We start from the raw sequence: 21,898 nt of genomic DNA, 5'->3' as shown, positions 1-21,898 counted from the left end.
TATTTCCATACATGGTAGTGTCCCCCAGAGAAGATTGAGAATGATATTCCAGCATTAATTCTGTTTTTTTTCCATTTTATTTTCAATCTGTGATGGAATTACAAAGATAATGTTACTTGGCTTTTTTCAATTTGTGACCGAGTAATTGTCTCAGTAACTAAATCAGTATGAAATGAAATCAGGTACAAATAAGACTTATTTTATCAAACACAAGAAATTCATAACTTGAACATGTCTTTTTTATACAAACAAAACGTTCTCAGAAAAAAAGAGGGTTTGGAACTGAGGTCTAGAAAAAGAAGCTGATCTGGCCAGAAAACATGACTTTGTGTTGCTATATTTTAATGAAAAGAAATCTGTGGCTTTTTAAACCTCATAAAAAACAAAAAAATGATCTTGAAGTCCCTGGCACTTTCCCCAGTTCCCCAAACTGCCACAGTTTTATAGATCCGTCATATGTTTGCGTTGATGTGATTTCAGATGATCCAGGCGTTTGAAGCTGAGGCCGCACACAGTGCAGCAGTATGGTCTTTCCCCTGTGTGGGTACGCTGGTGAACCTTTAATATGTCCGCCCGTGTGAAGCTCTTATCGCACATGGTGCATCGGTGAGGTTTTTCCTGTGTGTGAATTCTCCGATGCAACTTCAGATTCCAGAGACGGCTGAATTTGTTCCCGCACACGGTGCAGCAGTAAGGTTTGTCGCCCGCCTGGCCACACTTGTGAGCCTTCAGGTCAGAGAATGAAGGGAAACCTTTACCGCAATGGCTGCAGAGGTGGAGTCCCTGTCCGGAGTGAATTCTCTGGTGGACTTTGAGGTTACAGGCTTGAGTGAAGGTCTTTCCGCACTGGTTGCAGGAGTATAGAGGCCCTTGCCCGGTGCCTTTGTGTGTCTGCTTGTGGGCCTTGAGGGAGGCAGAGTCAGGGAAGGACATGGAACACTGGTTACAAGTGTGTCTCCTTCCTCCTCTTCCTGCTGCCTGATGCTGCAACCTATCTCCCAAGTTTAAGGTATCAGTGTAACTATCTGAAGGCCCGTACATATCCCCGGTGTTGTCTAAAGATGGGTCCATTCGAATCCCCTGGCCTCGGAAGCTCAATCTGCCCCCTGAATCCCCCGACACATGTGCAGGGTACAAGTTGCTCGGGTCCTGCAGATACCCTTCTTCATTGATCAACAGACAGCTGAACTCTCCGCTTGCATCAATGTTAGTCCTTGATGGCGAACCTGCACTCGATCCTACAGTACCTCTTCTATTTCTTGGGGCACCTGTTTGGAAAGCTTGAGCCTCCGCTGCCTCAGGTGCCTCTACATCCCCTTCGTAATGGCCCATGTAACTCAGATCTTCGCCAAGGCAGGATGGTGAGCCTTGTAACTCATCCAAGTTATCCATGTCTATCATACTGCCTTCTCCGTAGCCGGTCTTGTCAAAGCCACCCAAGTCTTCCATGCCGTACCTGTTCTGGAAGAGAGGCTCTGAGGGGTCACCTGAGTTGACATCTTGGCCTGATTCTGGCCTCTGGTTGAAGTCAGCTTCCCAGTTTACGTGGCACTTTGGAATCTTCTGGTCACTGAAACGTTTACTGGGCCCCGGAAGACCTGATGCCTCTGTTTCTGATGCATGAGAATAAGAAACAAGAATTTAAAGCAGTTGTAGATAAATGAGTATGGTGGTATTACAATGACACAAACGACATATTAACGTAATTTCCCAAATACTTGCACCTGACAAAAATAAACAAGATATTAATGAAAAAGGAGACTGACCTTCCAAACTGACTCCCCATCTCTCCTGGGACTCATTAGTTTCTGGTGTGATGTGAAGGGCTTCCTCTTTGAGTAGTCTATCTAGCTTTTCACCTTGCACACCTGGGGACTGGCAGACAATCAGAAAAACAACATTAATGCAGGAATTGTAACTCAGAAGAAACCATAAGCTTGGCATTAGATCAGTAGATGATTTGATGTAATGCTACATCTTTTAGACTTGCTTAACTCCTGATAGGTTCATAACAGTGCACAGAAATGGCTTCCCAAATATTTAATTGTTGTCTACCTGTGGTGGCTTCATGGCACTGTGGGCATCCACTTCAGGAATAGGCGTCTCTCCATGAGTGTCCTGGGAGGTATTTATATCTTCTTGCAGCACGCTCTCTTGTTTCAGACTTCTCCCTGTAGCAGAAAAGAGCGGAAGTGGTTGGTTTTAGGATGGCACAGATGAGTCATACTCTAAAAGTTCTCCTTCACACTCATTTTTTTGTAGTTTTCATTGCTGAAAAAAAAATCACAGCATGTATAGGAACTTTCTCAATCTCGGTCACTTGCTGTTTCCATTTTAAGTTGGTTTGTGTGCAGTTACAACACCTGTATCTTCAATAGGACAGTGCCTCCTGCTTATCATGAGATAAATATTTGGTAGAATAGACTTTATTGTCATTGCACAAGAAATACAAGGAAATGTGCTGTGTCATGGATTATCACTGTAAGATACTCTCCTTCCAGCTCTGTTTTGCTCTACACCAATTCCAGAGGGAAATGTCTTGCTCTTTAGTTGATAAACGCTCCTCTGTGTTCAGCAGCTCATCGCTGGCTTTGTCTCTCTTCTGTTTGGTGGTTTGATGGCTTGACAGTGTACAGTTGGGTCTATCAGAGGATTTTCTGCCGAAATGCTGCCTGCAGCTGCTGGTGTCACAGCTGATGTGAACAGTGAGACTAAACCAAACAGTCAAGTTACTATATAAAACCCAAATAATGAGCTGAAAGCTGTTACAGGCTGTGTAGAGCTGAGCGGACCTGCATTGTTTGACTGTAATAATACGAGCAACTCATTTACACATTACACATACCAATTTGAACAATGTATTATGTGTGCAGTTTTAGAGACTTAAAGATGTAAACATAATTGTTAGTAAGACATTTTCTACAAATGATTTCACTTTCTTTGCATGTGAAAGATTATAGACACCATCACCTAGTGTGATTTCCTAGTTTCCAAATCGAAAAGAACTGAGTCATGTTAGATTAACAAATTAACTGAAGGTGTATTCATTTAAAATCAAACTGATGTTTGGAAGTTTAGCATTAAGGAGAATACTGTGTAACTTCTACAGATGCAACATGCATCACAGTCTGGTATGAGGGCAGCTCCAAGCAGGACCGCAAAGCCCTGCAGCAACTCATCACAGCTGCTCAGTGCATTACCAGGTCTGAACTGCCATCCATGCAGGACCTCTATATCCAAAGGAGCATGAGGAAAACTGGAAATCATCATCACAGACTCTTTTCACTGCTACCATCAGGCAAGCTGTATAGTATCATCAGAGCTAGATCCAGCAGGCTTAGACACAGCCTCTATCCACAAGCCATCACAGATTTAAAATCTGTGACTGTATGAACATACACTCATCAGCTATTAGGTAGGTCATTAGGTACACCTGTGAAATGTATTTTAAACTAAAACAACAGCTGTGCTATAAATTCTACATTTATGAAGTTTACACATTTTCAGTTATCCTTTTACTTTATGTTTATTACTGAGGTCATAAGTCATGGTGGTGTACCGAGGTGTATTATATTGACTGGTGTTCCTAATATTTTGTGCCCTCCATTAACAAACATGAGTGGGGGTAAAATATTAGGGTTAGGGTTGACACCAGTCAATACAATACACCTCAGTACACCACCATCACCCAAAAACTGAATATGTATCAGCTTCATACATATAGAATTATTGCAGAGCTGTTGTATTGGATTGAATTAGACATGTGTACCTACCTAATAAGGAGGCCAGTACTAACACACACACACACACACACACACACACACACACACACACACAGGGGAGGGGGAGAGAGAGAGAGACTATATCTCTCTTCTCTCAGTTTATTATATAGTCTAATAGGAACTATAGCTCGAAGAGGCCAGATTTCACTGCCTTCAATGGTGCTATTTGCTATGTTGTTGTGCATGTTGCAACAAAATCTCTTGAATATTGAGTCGTCGTTTAGTTGCCCAGCTCCTATTAGCTGATAAAAACTCAACAGAGATATGCAACACTGGACAGACTCACCTGTTTGTATCGCTTTGTGTTTCTCCTCACTGGACACCCCGACTCCTCCGCAGTCCACACATCTCCCCCTCCTGTCCCCATCTCTTTCTCTGCGTCGGCTCTCCGACCACTTCAGTCGCCTCTTCAGGGAGTCGACCTGCTCCCTGCACCGCGTTACCTCCTCCATAAAACTGTCCTCCACCAGCCGGGTGATTTCATACATGGCAGCCTTGAAAACAGTTTCCATGACGCCAGAAAGTTGGGACTGAAACGTTACTATCGTCTCGGCCATGATGTCAATAATGGACGAGTCTTATTTTCAGTAAACAGAGGAGAAGGAGGGCTGGACTCACGGCTTGTGATTGAGAGGCATCTAACAGCTAACGTTTGTCTCTGTTAACTGAGTCTTCCCGACTTTCGGTGTAGTTTTAACAGACTGTAAAGTTGGTCCACATTTGCTGCTGGGTTACAACTCAAACAACAGTCATACAAAACCTCAAGTTAAACAAACTGCAGAGTCGCTTGAAACGTCAGCATTAGCTAACTAACATTAGCTTTGTGCACTATTATGTCGAGTTTCAGATTCAGACAATAAACGTTATTATCTGAGATTTAAAATAACCACATTTGCTGCGTATAAAGTCTATGTTTCGGGTGAGATAATTTATGTAAAGACATGTAATAGTTTGGTTGTTACCTAACGTGAAAATAGTTTTTTCCTTTTGAGCAAACGCATTTCCTCGATTCCGTAAACAATCTCACTTCCGTGAATAAAATACGGGTCGTGAGTTAGGACAATCTTCATCAATCCAGTTGGACGCAAGTACCACTTTGTTGTTTCCAAATGTGGATGATTTATAAATGCGTGAATAAATGAAAAATATATAATCATCTAAGGCTTAATAAATATATGATAATTTATTGTATTATTTTATTATTGAATACATGAGGTTTAAATGAATGAATGAATTAAATATATAATTGAATGCTTAATTGTTACCATAAAAAGTAAATCACAAATTAATAAATGTGATACGTTAAATATATAAATGAGATATTAAATATATAAATATTAACTCTATTTGTTAAGTCATATATATACACATACATACATACATACATACATACATACATACATACACGTATATATTTATTTATTAATTTATATATTAATTTATTTATTTACATACTCAGTTAGTCACTCATTTATTTATCTTTGTATATAATTTCATACATTTATATATAGATACTTTCATTTATCCATATTGTAACTGGCTGCACCAAAAGAAAAAAATCCATCAAAAATCTCAAAGTCTCTGATTGTTGAATGAACACCACTACAGGCAAAAGCAGTAGATTCAAGTTCAACCTACACTCACAGGGCAGAGTCAGCTCTTGACTACTGATGGAATAAACAGATACATGTGTAAATAAATGAATAAGTTAATACATTAATATTAATAAATGAATGAATCAAATATATAAATGTTTATATATATAAAAAAAATTGATACATAAATTTAACACAATTTTAATGTCTCATTTAATTTGCGATGTATTTATTTATTTATGGTGACAATTAAAGATTAAATTACATATTCTATTTATTCATTTTTAAGCATTCAGTGATATAATTATTTATGTATTTTTGCATTTAATTTTGGCCCTTAAACCCCACTTTTAGCAGAGAAAAATAGTTATACAAAGAAATCATCGAGTCACTACAGGCAACCTTTGACTTCATATGACTAGAAAACACACCACATGCAGTACTTACATTGTTGCCAAGTAAGCTCTGGACTCCCAGGGATTCCAACCCTGGATCTTTGTATTATATTCAGCATTTTAAACCCTGGACTATTGGCTCTGCTGGTGAACATGATGTTTTTTTATATTCACAACTTCAAATGGAATTCAATGGAAGTCTAAGGGACTTCATGTAGCTGAAGTTCAATTATTCACCAATATTACAGAGGACTGAAAGACTAATCACATAATTGTAATCAACAAATAAATGTTTTGTGATATTTAAAACATTACTAGAAACTGTTCATCAGTCAATTTCTCAGAGTAAAGGAATAATGAACAGGAAGGCATTTCCTGGGTGGACAGATTAGTGTGGTTAAGTAGTCAAAGGGAGAAACCAAGCTCTCTGGATATTAAGAAAAATGTGTGATTGGCAAAATTGAATTAAATATAAGCAAGCACAACCAAAGGTTAAACATTAAGTTATAAAATTATAAGTAAAGCAAAAAGTCAAGCTGGCAGATAAACAGTGGTGGGAAATGTTTGGGGCATGATTAGGAGCAGAAGGAAATCACATTATCCAGTACTAAAGACGGGGGTGGTAGCAGCAGTGTCTGATGAAGGGAAGGCAGAGACGATAGTGAAGGCACTCAGTAAAGTCTGTATTTCTGATAACTTTCCTGGAATTCTTGAGAGAAAGGATGATATTAACAGCACAACGGATATGAAGCTGCTTGAGAAACCATGGACACTGTTTCATGCCTGGAAACCGATTAAGAAACTACAGGTTAATAAAGAATCTGTAATGGCAGGTTTTTTTATGTTGAAAAAGGCATGTGATATGATTTGGAATGAGGGATTAATGATCAAATTAAATATGGTAGGAATAGCAGGCAGAAGATGTAATTGGATAGATTTAATCAAGTCAAAATTGGGATCTCCTTATCAGGGAGATACATAGTATAGATAATGTTTCTCTTCAGGGGCAGTGTCATTAGCCCAATACTCTTTTCCATTATGATGAACATTTTCTCAAGTTCAGGGTGATATTGTATAGTCATTGTTTGCTGCCTTGTGGAAAGGAGGAAATAATATTAATCATAATATAGAAAAAATACAAGAGACAGTTAATGTAATTGAAAATGGTCACGTTAATAGGGATTCACTTCTTCAGTAGAAAAAAAACAAAACATGAATGTTCACTAGAAAGGTGGTGTTGATATATCAATAAAGATATAATATGGGCAAAGGATGCAACAAGTGAAAGTCTATAGATGTTTGGGTGCATGGTGCAAAATTAACATGGGTAGGAATATAACAGTGTAAAAAGATATTAAATGTGAAATATGTCTAACAGGGTCAGAATGTGGAGCTAGCAGATCTGCAATAAAACATATGTATGTAGTGCTGATGAGATCAGTGGTATACTGTATTGCTTATGGTTTAGCTGCAAAAACCTCATTAAAGAAGTTGGTGGTGGTGCTAACGCAACCTTTAAGACACACCTGTCATGTCAGATGCGGTCCTGACTAGTTTTGCGCCCTGGGCGGACCGACTATCGGCGCCCCTCTCTACAAATCCATCATAACACAAAAAATAAGATAAATAAATGAAATATAGTATGTAAACACCAAAGTAAATTACACACATCCGTCATCATACAAATGAATAAAATAAAATAAATAAATGAAAAATACTAATAATTAACGTAATCTGACAGACTTTCACCCTTTTTACAACTGGCATTAAAATGTTTTCTGGGTGATTAGATTGCTATCAGGGAGTGCTTGACCACATGAACGTGCAGGTGTAAAGTTATTTATTTATTTATTTATTGCACTTTCACATAACCCAATAATTTACATGTAGCTATAACGGGTCTGTATTAATTTGATAAATGTATTACTATTTATTTGGAAGCAGCAGTTTGTGTTGTGTGGCCTGGGATCATAATCATCACAGGTCAGTCTATTCTTCTATTCTCAGGTCAGTTCTTGCCGGTCTTTTGTCTCTTCTGCTCAGCGCCAAGGAATAAAACTCTTTTTCTGCAGCCCTGCCTTTGGTCTCTTGCATTTGGCTGCACCTGCTCTGCTTCTTGTGACATGTAATGCCTTCAAAATGAGTCCTGTGTCTGCTCTTCAAGTTGAAGTTAATGATGAACTACTGCACAAGTCTTCAAGGGCCTTCTGAAGATCAACATCCAACAACAAAGGTTGTTGGAGAAAGGGCCAACCAGGAGTGTTTTGCATGCAGCGGTATATATTTTGATTATTATGTGGCTACCACCTCCACAATAGGATAAAATGATGGATAAATGAATAGAAACAAGAAACATTTAATATTTAATATGACAATCACGTAGCTTAGAGTGGAAGAACTGGATTTTAGAAAATGTATTTGCAATCATTGGGTCATTTGAAATAAACTGGGCTGATAATAACTTGGCGTCCAGTGAGATAGTTCTTTTTTTTTTTTTTTTAATGTATTTTCATTTTCTTGTGAGTCCATGGGAATAGTTAACACTGGATCATACTCCAACCCAGTAGGTGGCGCTAATGCACGTTAACGCTGGTTGTCAGAAGAAGAAGAAGCGCCGGATACTCTGCTCAGTCCATGTACGTCACACACAAAGCAGGTACCGCTTCGGTTCGTGGGAAGAAGCCATGTTGAGTCACCTCCTAATACCGTTATTTTAAAAACAGTAAATAGTGTGTCCTAAAGTGGACCTGTTTGGAAACTCGGACGAAAGATAAACCGCACCAAGATGTCGGCGGACGATTTTCAGACGAAGTATGCCTCTGTCATGGAGAGTATGCTTAAGGGTGCCGTCGCGGAGACAACGAAACTTTTCGAAACTATGGTGGACGAACTGAAAGCAGAAATATCTGTTATCAAGAAGGAGAACGAGGACCTCAAAACAAAGTGCAGGCAATTTGAGAAGGCGAAAAGCCAACCGACCGTTCACACCGTGGAAAGTGAGCCTCTTCCACGGCCAAGAGACTGCTCTGAGAAGCGTGACACAGCTGTTCAATGTGGTGAGTTAGTTGTTAGCCACCACAAGCTAAATCTGAACTCATGTAATTGTCTGATGATGCAATGTGATTGTTTTAACCAGAATAATGTGTGTATGAGTATGTTTCATGAAATACGTTATATATAACATCTCTACCCATTCAGTAACAGCAGCGTATCTTAAGCTACTCTTATCTAAAGCGTGGGATCCAGAATGGGAGGGAAACCGTACTAAGCTAACTTGGCTGGTGTTAAGAGATTAGTGAGCAGTGTCACGATATTATTTTTATATATCAACACATTGAAAGACTGTATTTATTACTGAGAACAAGAAGATAATGTGTTGTACATTCTCCTTTTACCATTTTGACCTGGTAATGTTTTATACCTTAGTTTCACTTCTGTAATTTCAGGTAGATAACTAGAGATAACATACAAACTCCATTAGTACTGTAGCATGAAATAGAGCTGTTCATGCTACAGTAAAATGAAGCTGATGTAAATATGGAAGTAAAGTAGGTCATGAGGAAACTATTTAGAAAAGTTCTTTTGACAGCTGCATTTAATATTTTAAGAGTGCCATGTCAAAATTTCCAGCATGAGACAGGACAGTAGGGATGCAACTATTTTCTTTAAGAATTTAACTGTTTATTAGTTGATTGGTCTTTTAAAATGGTTAATAAAACATCAATCACTCAAGAGGAGCTGATCCAGAACCAGTGTGGCCGGTCCTAACTATAAGCTTGATCAGAAAGGGAAGTTTTAAACCTACTCTTAAATGTAGAGAGGGTGTTTGCCCCCCGGACCAAATCTGGAAGATGGTTCCACAGGAGAGGAGCCTGATAACTGAAGGCTCTACCTCCCGTTCTACTTTTTAGAGATACTAGGAACCATAAGTAGGCCTGCATGTTGGGAGCGCAGTGTTCTGGTAGGTACATAAGATGGTGTGAGCTCTTTGAGATATGATGGAGCCTGACCATTGAGAGCTTTGAAAGTGAGGAGAAGGATTTCAAATTCTATTCTGAATTTTACGGGAAGCCAATGCAGTGAAGCCAAGATGGGAGTAATATGATCTCTTTCTAGTTTTTGTCAGAACACGTGCAGCTGCATTCTGGACCAGCTGGAGTCTTCAGAGACTTGTTAGGACAGCCTGATAATAATGAATTACAGTAGTCCAGCCTACAAGTAACACATGTGTGGACTAGTGTTTCTGAGTTTAGTAGCAGGACGTTGCAGATCATCCAGGCCTTTATGTCCTTAATGCATGTTTGTAGTTTACTTAACTGGTTGCTTTCATCTGGCTTTATTGAAAGATATAATTGGGTATCGTCTGCATAGTAATGAAAACGTAGGAAAGTGTTTCTGAATAATATTACCTAAAGGAGAGTGAATAGTATTGGTCCAAGCACTGAACCCTGAGGAACACCATGTCTAACTTTTTTTTTTTTTTGTTGAATAGTATTGACTGTTACCAATTTAAGTGAGTTGCCACTTGAACTTGAACTCTGGTTAGATTGCTAAGATCATAGAGCATGACTGACATCAGCTACAACTGACAAGCTTTGTTATCTCCATCTGGATGTAATGGTCAACACCCAACATGGAAATTGGAATATGAAAACCATGTACGGAAAATAATTGATAACACAGAATACAAACTTCAAGATATGGAAAAAAGATATTGACCATGAAAATGAATTCAGTAACATATTGTGCTAATCACAGAATACTACACTGAAGATCAATATACTAGGAATGTGAAAGTGGAAGGAGTAATGTCAATATATTTCAATAGTAGGAGCCTCAATACAAACCCTCCACAGATCCACCATTGTTAACTAGGCATGGGCGGGTTACTGGTTTCAAGGTATACCACGGTATGAAAAAGTCACGGTTTCAAAACCACTACAATTTTCCATCATACTGTTCCTGCGGTATGAACAGGGTTTTTTTTAATGTGACGTCTCGTCAGAGAGAAAGTGGAGGTTCCTCAGGTCATGTGCAGCTGCAGCGTAAAGTCCCGCTCCTCCGGCACACCTCCAGTTGCTGTTACAAGCAGGTAGCTCTGCAGGCTGTATGATGGCTGAAGGAGGTGAGCCCCCCAAACTTTTCCCCTCGTCTAAAAGCGCCAAGTCGGCTGTATGGAAATACTTCGGCTACCGTAAAAAGACAGACGGCCGGAGGAAGAAGGTCCCAACGTGCAAAACATGCTTGTGGACAGTAGCAGCCTGAGGAGGCAATACATCCAATATGATAGTGAGCAAGTCTCCAAAAACTGTTGAGATTCAGTTTTAAGCTCCTGCCTGCATTTATTTATTTATATTTATCTTAGAAGTGTTTTTACTTTTTTCAATTATTTATGTTCTGACGTTGAGTCACAGGTTAAGTGATTGCATTTATTTGCATTTTGTGTTTGTTTTTTTCACAAAAAATAATTACTTTATGTCCTGACTTGAGTTGCAGGTTTAGCCTCAGTTAAAGGACTGCATTAAGGACTGCACTTATTTTCTTTATTCTGTACTTTTTTTTTATTTAGAAAGAATTCAGTTATTTTTTATTTTAAATGCATATTTACTAATGTTAGTTCATGTTCTATATGTGGTCAAAAATAAAAGACAATTTCAGAAAAAAAAGAAAAGAAAATTTCAAAATATCACAGCAGCAGAGCAAGCTGCTATAAGATCCAAAAAACAGATGGAGTTTCTTTATAAACTGGTTATAAAAGTGAATCTGTTAGTAACATGTCACTTGTTATAGAGTGTCATAGAGCATATCACTATTGAGATTAAGAAATCAAAAAACATATTGATAAACTGTGTGTATATAGAACACCATGATCATGCATTGATACATTTAGAAGGAAGGGATTTTTATATTGACTTGTTAAGTCCACTTGAACACAATATCCCTACATAGTCACTCAATGTACAATATGAGTCTATATACCTCAGTTTTGAACTGCTCTAATTAAGTATCTCTTTTTGTGTTTATATATGTATTAAAAGTTGTATATGCACATGGGAAAATCAAATTCTAATCTTTAAATAAGATTTTTCAGTTGTTCAGTTACATCGTCTTCAGTCTGTAACATGATTATCTGTTGGCTTTGTAAGAGCTGCAGGGTTTTATGGGTTAAAGACTTACTAATTTCCTGCTTGTATGCAGACCAGGTGGCTACAACCACAGCTTGAAATTGAAGCTAATGCAGAAGTGCCTTTTTAAAGTTCTATATCACTGACTGTTGTTTGCTGGTTTTAAAAAACCCATGGCTCGATAAGACTCCTATTTAAAAAGCCAATATATTTTTTCCAGCAAGTCATTATGGACTCTCTATCTGAATTTGGGCCCTCCTAATAAGAGTGCTGGTGGTCATTTTGGAAATGTATTGCCTGTTAATTGACAGCTATGATGGGCAGTAGGTGCACCTGCTGCTCCCCCCAGCTCAGGGACTTGACTTGATAACAACACCTGACCTGTTAGTTCATTTTAATATTCTACAAGGAGTCTGATAAATCTGCCAGCATTTTTGCAGGAACTGTAGTCTTAAAAATCACCTGTTGTCTTTTTGTGTGTGTGTTTATCTTGACAGACCTTGTTCCTTTCCGTACCATGCTGGTGGAGCAATGTCAACCATTAAGGCACTCAACCCAAGAGCAGCAATACAGTTATAAGGACACGTGTCTTCAAAAGGATCAGAACTATGAAGAGGGAAACTGTCCAGTGCCACTTGTTAAAGAAGAGGTGTGTGTTTATCTCAGCTGCAAACAGTTATTTTTTCTTTTTTATGTCTTTTCTTTTATGACATTGGAATTGTGTCTCAGGAATCTTATGATTCTTTGTTTCTGTTGTCTATTCATACAGGAGGAAGTTGACCCCACAGTGGTCTACAGGCAAACACTCAGTGATAATGCAGGTGAGGAAATTAGTAGACTTTGAAACAATTAAAAACAATCTTGATGCAACTTCAGTTGAATAATTTCTAAGGTTTAATAAACCTTAGAAATTTGGCAAGATTCAATCATTATTATTTTATATTCTGCATAAGCAAAGTATGGTATGTTTTCTTTTTCTTTACGTCTCTATTTCTGTTGCATCCAGATTCACCACGGGCCTCCGCATGTGGAACTGAAAAAGAGGTGCTTCTCATTAACAAGGAACGTTCAAATCGAGAAATAACCTTACTTCAAAAAGATGAAGAGACTCGAGCAGTCATGGAAGTACTCTGTTTGGGAATAGATAGCAATTTACAAGGAGCCCAGAAGCAATTATCAGAACCTGAGCATTCACAAGTTATTTCCCTCACTGGGAAACAGTATGATATGGAAGAAGACTCTAGTGTTGGTCTGAAGATATCAGAAATAAGAACACAGGGTAAACTTGTAAAATGTGCAGAACAACCATCGGTGGCTGCTAAGCAACTATCAGAAGTTGAATCGCACAAAAAAGAGCAACCATCATTGGGTGAAACGTCAAATGAACAAACGTATGATACTGTGCAACAATACACAGGTGTGCACTCTACAGAGAAACAGTTTGCAGAGCCCAAACCTCTAAACAAAGAAGGAGCTTATGGACAATTAGAAGGTGGCTCAACTAAAGCAGCGACTAGCTCCAAGCCTGTGTTGCCAGTATGTCGTAGAAGAGGACGTCCTCCAAAGAAAGCAAAATGTCTACAACGGCCAGTGCAAAAACAACTTGCATCACTATCAACTGATGTTCCAACAGACCAAGAGGTGCTCCCAGCTCCATCCACTGAAGTTTCATCTGCAAATGAAACTCTAAACACCCCACCAGCTGAATCAATACAAGCCCCATCAGTTCAGACGAGAGAACGCTGCACCTCAGTAACTCTCCAGGATGCAATGCTACTAGTTGAAGCCATGAATCAGTCGACAGAAAAAAATGCACCTTCCTCCCTACAAGGAATGGTATCACCACAAATCCAGTGTGTTCCCCATGTGGGTACCTTAAAAACTGTAGATGAGGTCCCAGCTCAGTTACCTGCTCCTGAGTCCCCAACACAGACACCACCACTTCCTCTTGTAACTTGTAAAGTTGCAGAACATCATGCAACAGAGATGTCTACAACAACAAAATCGAAAGCAGAGACACCTTGTGATACTTCTTGGACTAAAGATGCCACTAAAACCATTAAAGCTCAGTCCCATATTAAGACTGTCATACCTCAACAATTGCAGGCAGACACTACTTCAAATAATTCTTCATGTCCGTCATCTTCAACTGATGCAACTCAAACAAGTGTGTCACTTCAGCAGAGGCCACCCCATCCATTGATAACATTAGCAGTGCCCAGTAAATCATTGAGTAACATAGTCCAGAATAGAATAATCATTGTGCCAAGATCATCATGTTTACGTAAACCACTAACAATTACAGCACTGTCCCCAGCAAAAAATTCTACTGTTGCGTCAACAGTTGCGGCTGCACAAAATATTTGTTCACTTCCAGTTTCAACAGTTGCAGGCCTGCCCCTTGGAACACCTTCCCTTTCCTCTGTTTCTCAGAAAGCAACATATGCGACCTCTAAGAGGCAAGTTGCGACTTCTCAGACAGCCGCTAGTTCAACACACCAGCAGTCAGCGATCCTACCAAAAATAACAATTATAATTCCAAGACACAAGAAGCCTTCACAAGAGACCCCTGTTCTGACAAGAAAGCAGGAGTCTGCTGAACCTGGTCCCACTGTCAAGGTGTCATCACCTCTGTTGGTTTATTCATCTCAGCAGATAAGCATTTCACAAATGGCTTCAGATCAACAGGCTTCAACATCAGTTGGGCTAATGCCAATCACTGTGTCCCCAGATGCCCCACTAGCTACTGAACAGAAGCTCTCTGCGGTTGTCAAATTAAGCAGGCTGCCATTTCCTATGTCAACGAGAGAATCAGTCTTGATCTCAAGACTGCCTTTGGATGTATTTTCTGGAGGTACCATGCAAGAGAAACCATCATCTGAGGTCAAGTCAACACAACCATCAAAAAAAGTGATCTCACTTTCAGAGGTGCCAGCCTTGTCAACTGACATTGCACCCAATTTAAAAGAAACTTCTGTCACTGTGTCTGTACGTGCATCTCAGATTATAGGAGAGCCAAATGATATTCATGATAAGGCATTATTATCCTCTGAAACATGCACCATTTTGGACAAGCCACCTGCGAAGAGTTGTGTGCAGCCATCTTCACCATCCAAGATGTCGGCATCAGTCTTGAAGAAATTAACAGGAGCTGTCAGCATAACTGAGTCTTCAGCTGTATCTGGTACAGCTAGTGAACCTACATCTGATTTGGATGAAGATATAATCAGCAGTGCAATGCCAGATTATTTGCTGCCAGATGACCCACCTGTACAAGATAAAGAATCAGCTGCCTTAATACAGCTAACCTCCTTCACATCTAAAGACATAGTTGATCCTCATTTGCAGATGACTAAAACCCAGTTCCTGGCACGGTTGGCTGTGTCACCTGTAGTTGAAGCCCCAGAAAAGGTAATGTAGTACTAAACATTCTTCACATGTGTAACATTATCATTACAATGAGGGTAAAGCGTGTTTGCACTCCTTCTGCATATTTAGACAGACTGCAATGGTTATTTAAAGTAAAAATAATGAACCAGGGTTGTGACAGCATAACATGTATCCCCCGTGGACAAAGCAGTTTTGCACACTGGAGTTATTGTGACCCTGAGCAGTGAATGAAGTCATACCCCCTCTGTGGGTTGTAATCAATGCCTCTCTGTTATTTGTTTTGATAGCTGTGATAGCTGCACCAGCATGTCAATGCATATGAGATACAGTGTCAGTTTCCAACATGGTGGCAGCTGCGCAAATTTTAAATTCCCAGCCAAAGAAATATGAAATATGTTTCTGAAAACATTTGTGGTGAGAAATGGACAACATGGTACTAGAATCTGTATCCATATTTGGACACTTGCCTAGTTTGGAAGCTTGATCTGTTTTCTGTGTCTACTATATTGATTTATATAAGATACTATATGTCAATGTGTTTTTTGTTTTTTTTACAGTTAGACTTGAATGTTCTCAAGGTGGAAAGGCTCAGATCTAAATTGGGGCTCAACATTTTTATTGTAGCATTCCAACTATGTAATATGAAAATGTGTACATTTTATGGGCACTGTGAATTTTGAAAATATTATTAATGGTTATCATGTGAACAAAAGGTTAAAGATTAATACCTACCAAGTGCCAGATGCAGGTAAATTTTGGGTTAGGCAGAAAAATAAGTGGCAATTGCTGGCCAGGCGGCCGGTAAATAATTTGGAATCACAGGTTTACATTACTCTTATGTTCTTCAGGGTTTTCCCTATATACTTTCATCAGCAGTGGAGCACCGCTGCTAAATGCACAACTGTTCAAATTGTGCATAATAATTACCACGGACACACACACCCATAGCGCACAGGATAAAATAGATCTAGGTTTTATTTTACTTGAGTCAACTACAACCACTCACTGCCGTAAGTGCAACAAAATCCAGCAGTAAGCAAGACAGTATGAGCAATTAATCAAACAAGCGGAACATAAATAAGCAGCCAGTTTGTTATGCTAATATTTCACTATTATACTGTTATGGACAAGCTGAAAATGGACATTAACTGTAGGTCAGTAAGTGAAAATGTATTTCTACAGCAATTTAAGAAAAGTTAACACAGGTTACAAAAGTACTGGCACAGAAAGAAAAAGAACAACAAAAGAAATGGAAAAATACATAATAAGATGCATACAGACATAATGCACATATGTCCAGAGATTACACACAGCAAGCAAATCAACCAAAGTAAACTCTTGAAGTTTGAACCTTTGAGGACTACACTATAAAGCTGGTTTTAAAATGGTTAAAATGGTCAACAAACTCAGCTGGTCTAACAGGAGGGGAGAGATTTTTCCAAAGTCTTGGGTGCCAGGGCAGCCAAAGCCACCTTTGGGTTTTAGTTTGGCACACAGTATGGCCATGAGGTTTAGGTTGGATGACATTAAGTGACTACTCTTGATCCTGAACCTAACTGCCAGACACTGCAGCGATAATAAAATAGTGATATGTAAGATCTGTAGCCAGTCCCAGTTACTAGCCTAGCTGCTCGATTTTGTAGAAGCTAAAGACACCATGTCAGCTTGTTTAAGCAAGTGGAAAAGGACACTGCAGTGGTTGTAAAAAATGAAAGCATGAATGATTATAAGTCAGAGGCAGATACTAATGGTCTGATTTTTGTAATACCTTAGTTGCAAAAACAGAATTGAACCAATTGGTTGATTTGGAGTTCAAATTTCAATTTTAGGGTCAAATATAAGTACAGGATTCCAAGCTTTAGTTTAAACTATTATGCTTAAAATGGCATTCATAGTATTTTCAGCTTAAAGCTTAATGGCTGGTAAAAATATATATTTGCCATTGGCAGATGAGCCAAAAGGTTAATTTTTGGATCCTGTGTGCACATCAATGTTTGTTTTTTTTATTAGGGCTCTGCATTGTATTTTGTTTTTGCTTATTTGTTCCCCTTTTTGTTGTAGGCATCCACAAATGACTTTGCAGATGCCAGAGCTTCTTGTGCAGAGACGAGTGCTGTTGAGAAGAGAGAGTTGCAGAAAAACTCCCTTGTGGCCCGACTCCGGAGTCACCTCAAAACTCACTTGCAAGCTAGAAGAACTGAAAGAAGTCCACAACTACTCACAGAAACTGAGACCTCACCAGTAAGCCCTAAGAAATGTAGTTTGGAAAAGGTCAGTCAAAAGGTGAGAAACACTCCCGGTGAACCTATTCCTGTCAGCCCTAAAAAGACAGATGTGGATGATGTTACATCTCGAAAAAACATAACTGATGACCCCACTACCATTAGTCCTAGGGGATCTGGACTATGTAAAGATGATTTCAGATCAATGAAAACTGTTAGTGAAACATCATGTGTTAGGTCAAAATTATCTAAAAATAAACCTGGCCTTAAAAGTTTAACCACTCCTAAAAGGTCTAGTTTTGCCAGAGACGATGTTGACCCTGAAAATACAAAATCAACTTCTTTGAGTCCAAGGAGGTCTAGCTCAAATAATAATGGTGTCCCTAAAAAGATTCAGTTCTCTCACGTGTGTTCTAGAAGGTCTTGCTCAACCAGAGATTGCGCTAACACTAAAAAGACTAAAACCACTTCTAAGAGTCCAAGGAGGTGTATTTCAGCGAAAGGTAATGCTAGCCCGAAAAAGACTCAATTAGCTACTCTTAGTCCGAGGAGGACTAGTTCAGCGAAAGGTAATGCTAGCCCTAAAAAGACTCAATCAACTACTCTTAGTCCGAGGAGGACTACTTCAACTACAGTTGGGGCTACCCCTAAAAATTCAAAAAGGATGTATAGCAATACTACAGATGGTGGTGAAATTGGTACTTCAGCTAGGTGGCCTTACTTGGCTAAAGATAGTTCCAGTCCTGTAAAGACCAGGGAATCCACTCCTGCTAAGAAACCCAGATTCATTAAAGATCCTACCATTTCAAAAACGAGTTTAAGATTGGTGAATGCCAAGAAGTTAGCTAAAGCAGCTAAAGCAAAGAAGCTAGCAAAAATGAAAAATTCTAATCAATCAATATTGCAGAATGAAGCGAAAACAAGCCATTTAGCAAAGAATGTTCCTAACTGTGAGACTGTGAGAAGATGTACATCTAAAGCTGTGTGGTTCCCACCTGTAATGCCAGTTAGTGAAACAACTTCATTGGAGGGAAAAAACTCATCGCTCTTACCAGTAAAGAAAGAGGCGAGTTCCCCAGGATCCAAGAATCATATAATAGTTTACCCCACGGTCAGAGGTCCACCTATTGTATCACCATCACAGCCTTTATTAGTCATTGGTAGATGTCTGCTCAAGAACCAGTGTGGGGAATGTGGTCGTGTGCTCAGCAGCAGTGCTGCCCTGGAGAGCCATGTCAGTTGCCATACAGGTCACCGACCATTCTCTTGCACCCTCTGTGGAAAGAGCTTCCCAGACTCCAAGGGTTTTAAACGGCATGGCAGGGTGCACCGCAATGGTAGGATCCATATCTGCCAGCATTGTGGGAAGGGGTTTGTCTACCGTTTCGGTCTCACAAAACACCTCCAGATGGTACACGGCAGAATTAAACCTTTTGTTTGCCAGATCTGCAACAAGGCATTCTTCGCAAAGCGAGATGTGGAAACCCACATACGGATACACACGGGGGAGAAACCATTCCCTTGCAACCTCTGTGAAAGAAGATTTGCAAGGAGAGTAGAACTAAATGTGCATTTGAGGTGGCATAATGGGGAGAAGAGACACTGGTGTCCATACTGTGGGAAGGGATTTTTAGACTCCAATAACCTGAAAAGGCATAAGTATATTCACACTGGAGAGAAACCCCATTCCTGCCCACACTGTTCTAAGAACTTCACCCAGTCAGGTCACCTGAAAAAGCATGTTAAAAATGTACATAAAATCAAATGAGCAAAATGCCACCTTGAACAAGCTTTTTTTTTGTTGTTGTGAGAATACTTGGTACGGAAGGGATTGGTTTGATTTTGACTCACAGCATTGTCTTTCTGAAGTAAATATTTATCATGAAAAAAAGCCATCCTTTGTGATGTTGCTTTTATCAGAGGATATCTTTTTGATGTATTTTTATAGAGGCTTAAACAAATATTTGGTAAATACGCTTGTTCTCTTTTTTTTTTTAGCACTTATATTCCAGAGTAGAGTCCTATATTGAAAATATAGACTTGAAAATGTGTTGGCAGTTGGCATTTTGGAGAGATAAATGACAGCCATTTAACCCTGCTTCTTGTCTTTTTGCTAAGTTTGTAAATGGTTTCTCAATTCAGCTCTATTTTTGATATACAGACATGAGTGTAGTAACTGCCAATAAACAAATAAGCGTATTTCCCACAATGTTAAACTGTTGTTTTAAAATATTTTACTAATGGGCACTGTGTGCTCTTTACAGGGTAGAAAGTATGAGGAAGCCATGAATGTATGTACATTTACAATAGCATTTTTGAAAAATGCAAAATAGCCTTTTTGGCAACAGATTTTAAAAATTGTATAATGAAAGATGTTTTTAATGGTTTGCCCGTGTTGCAACCAATCAACCACAAGGTGTTGTAAATGAGAAGAAATAAGAAAATGCTATGGTTAACTTGACAGGAAACGCCTTTCAAATTTTTGTTTTGGAGCTGTTTTTCTGTTGGTTAATTACAAAAACCCTTAATTTTTTTAGTATTGTCAGCAGTTTATCAATATCTTAATCTTGTGATATTACTTGAAAATTCGAAATGATTTATTTTTTTCCCATTCCTGTTTTCCTCATGTTGATGAATAAATTTTAGTTGATTCCCTGTTAACTGATACAGTGGGACATAAATGTGTGAAAAATTAACAAAAATGAGAATTTGAAAGTATTATTTAATTGTAAAAATGTAAATGAGTAAATTGAGTTGTTTGTAAGTCTAGATTCTTTGTTTTATTACATTGCTTTTGATTGCTGCTATTACAAAAATGGGAATAAGGGGTTAATTGTACTGCTAGTGTGCTACAGACCAGACTAAGGCCAGACTGCGTAATTTATCAGGAACTCCAGTTTGTGTGAATTTTTCTCTGACTGTACATTTACAATTTTGAGTCTTAAACTCAATATACGTTTTCACTCAAATTGATACTGTACATTTACAATTTGAGAAGACACATCCTCAGTACCTTTTTAAATAAATTGTCAACTGTTTCAAGTCGAGCATTTGTGTCGTCTGTTCTTCACTTTATATTCAGTTTTAAACACATTATAAAAGGAGCACTTGGGCATAGCTCAAGGTGTAAACTGTGTTGTAGAAGAACATTAAAGTTAGATTTTACTTTTGTCACTGTGTCTAACTTTGTGCTCTATTACAGAAAGGACAAGTAAGATGCTTGCTGTCTTTACTTAAATCAATGTTTTCATCTTTAAAACATGTTTGAAGTGTGATTGTTGCCAAATGCTAACTATTTGAACAATTATATAATGATACTGACCTATTCATTTTGTATTAGATTAAGAAACTACATATTTTGAATTGACCTTACCAGGGAGGCTGAGGAGTGTGATTCCCCTGTAGTTGGAACACACCCTCCGGTCCCCCTTCTTAAAAAGAGGGACCACCACCCCAGTCTGCCAATCCAGAGGCACTGCCCCCGATGTCCACGCGATGCTGCAGAGTCGTGTCAACCATGACAGCCCCACAACATCCAGGGCCTTGAGAAACTCGGGGCGGATCTCATCCACCCCCGGGGCCCTCCCACCGAAGAGCTTTTTAACCACCTCGGCGACCTCCACCCCAGAGATAGGAGAGCCCACACCCAAGCCCCCAGGCCCTGCTTCCTAGGGTCCGTCGGATAGTCGAACCTCGGGTTCAGGAGGAGCAGTGTGGTGTGCAGCGTCTGCAGTAATGCGGACTCTGTACAGGTCCGTCGTGGTAAAGATTTCCAGTTGATCTTCGTTCCTACCCTCACCTCTGGTCATGAGCTTTGGGTAGTGACCGAAAGAACAAGATCGCGGGTACAAGCGGCTGAAATGAGCTTCCTCCGTAGGGTGGCTGGGCTCTCCCTTAGAGATAGGGTGAGAAGCTCAGCTATCCGGAGGGAGCTCGGAGTAGACCCGCTGAGCCAGATGAGGTGGTTCGGGCATCTAATCAGGATGCCTCCCGGACGCCTCCCTGGTGAGGTGTTCAGGGCACGTCCCACCGGTAGGAGACCCCGTGGAAGACCCAGGACACGCTGGAGAGACTGTCTCTCAGCTGGCCTGGGAACGCTTCGGGATCCCCCGGGAAGAGCTGGACGAAGTGGCTGGGGAGAGGGAAGTCTGGGCTTCCCTGCTTAGGCTGCTGCCCCCGTGACCCGACCCCGGATAAGCGGAAGAGGACGGTACGGTACAGTACATTTTGAATTGGCTTTGATAGCTGCCAAATCAAGATGTTTGTTTTCTAGGTCCTGCTATGGAAAACAAGTGTTCAATAAATGTAGAATGGTAAAGTTAACACTCCACATTCAAATAATTCATATTGTTTAACATCATAGAGACACAAGTACTTTTTCCCAAAATT

At 39.5% G+C, this 21,898-nt stretch overlaps 2 protein-coding genes across 4 annotated transcripts; one reads left to right on the top strand and one right to left on the bottom strand.

Moving 5' to 3' along the window:
* Positions 1-97: 97 nt before the first annotated feature.
* On the bottom strand, positions 98-14,072 carry si:ch73-109d9.2 (uncharacterized protein LOC565042 homolog). Of its 2 annotated transcripts, XM_053334785.1 has the most exons (5): positions 13,990-14,072; positions 4,069-4,312; positions 2,056-2,171; positions 1,767-1,875; positions 98-1,613 (listed from the first exon to the last, which is right to left on the bottom strand). In XM_053334785.1, exons 2-5 carry the CDS (start codon positions 4,292-4,294, stop codon positions 442-444), a joined length of 1,623 nt encoding a protein of 540 aa, XP_053190760.1. In that variant the 5' UTR covers positions 4,295-4,312; positions 13,990-14,072; the 3' UTR covers positions 98-441. The 2 variants fall into 2 exon arrangements, with proteins under 2 accessions (XP_053190760.1, XP_053190753.1); XM_053334778.1 differs by lacking the exon at positions 13,990-14,072 and having other exon boundaries at positions 4,069-4,791.
* LOC128374442 (uncharacterized) lies at positions 8,439-20,550 on the top strand. Of its 2 annotated transcripts, XM_053334718.1 has the most exons (6): positions 8,439-8,828; positions 12,395-12,546; positions 12,667-12,718; positions 12,904-15,308; positions 17,349-18,012; positions 18,079-20,550. In XM_053334718.1, exons 1-6 carry the CDS (start codon positions 8,558-8,560, stop codon positions 19,275-19,277), a joined length of 4,743 nt encoding a protein of 1,580 aa, XP_053190693.1. In that variant the 5' UTR covers positions 8,439-8,557; the 3' UTR covers positions 19,278-20,550. The 2 variants fall into 2 exon arrangements, with proteins under 2 accessions (XP_053190693.1, XP_053190684.1); XM_053334709.1 differs by having other exon boundaries at positions 17,349-20,550.
* Positions 20,551-21,898: the final 1,348 nt, after the last annotated feature.

The sequence above is a fragment of the Scomber japonicus genome, chromosome 2, assembly GCF_027409825.1.
Source record: "Scomber japonicus isolate fScoJap1 chromosome 2, fScoJap1.pri, whole genome shotgun sequence".
Classification (NCBI taxonomy): Eukaryota; Metazoa; Chordata; class Actinopteri; order Scombriformes; family Scombridae; genus Scomber; species Scomber japonicus.
This window is presented reverse-complemented; position numbering and strand designations above follow the sequence as displayed.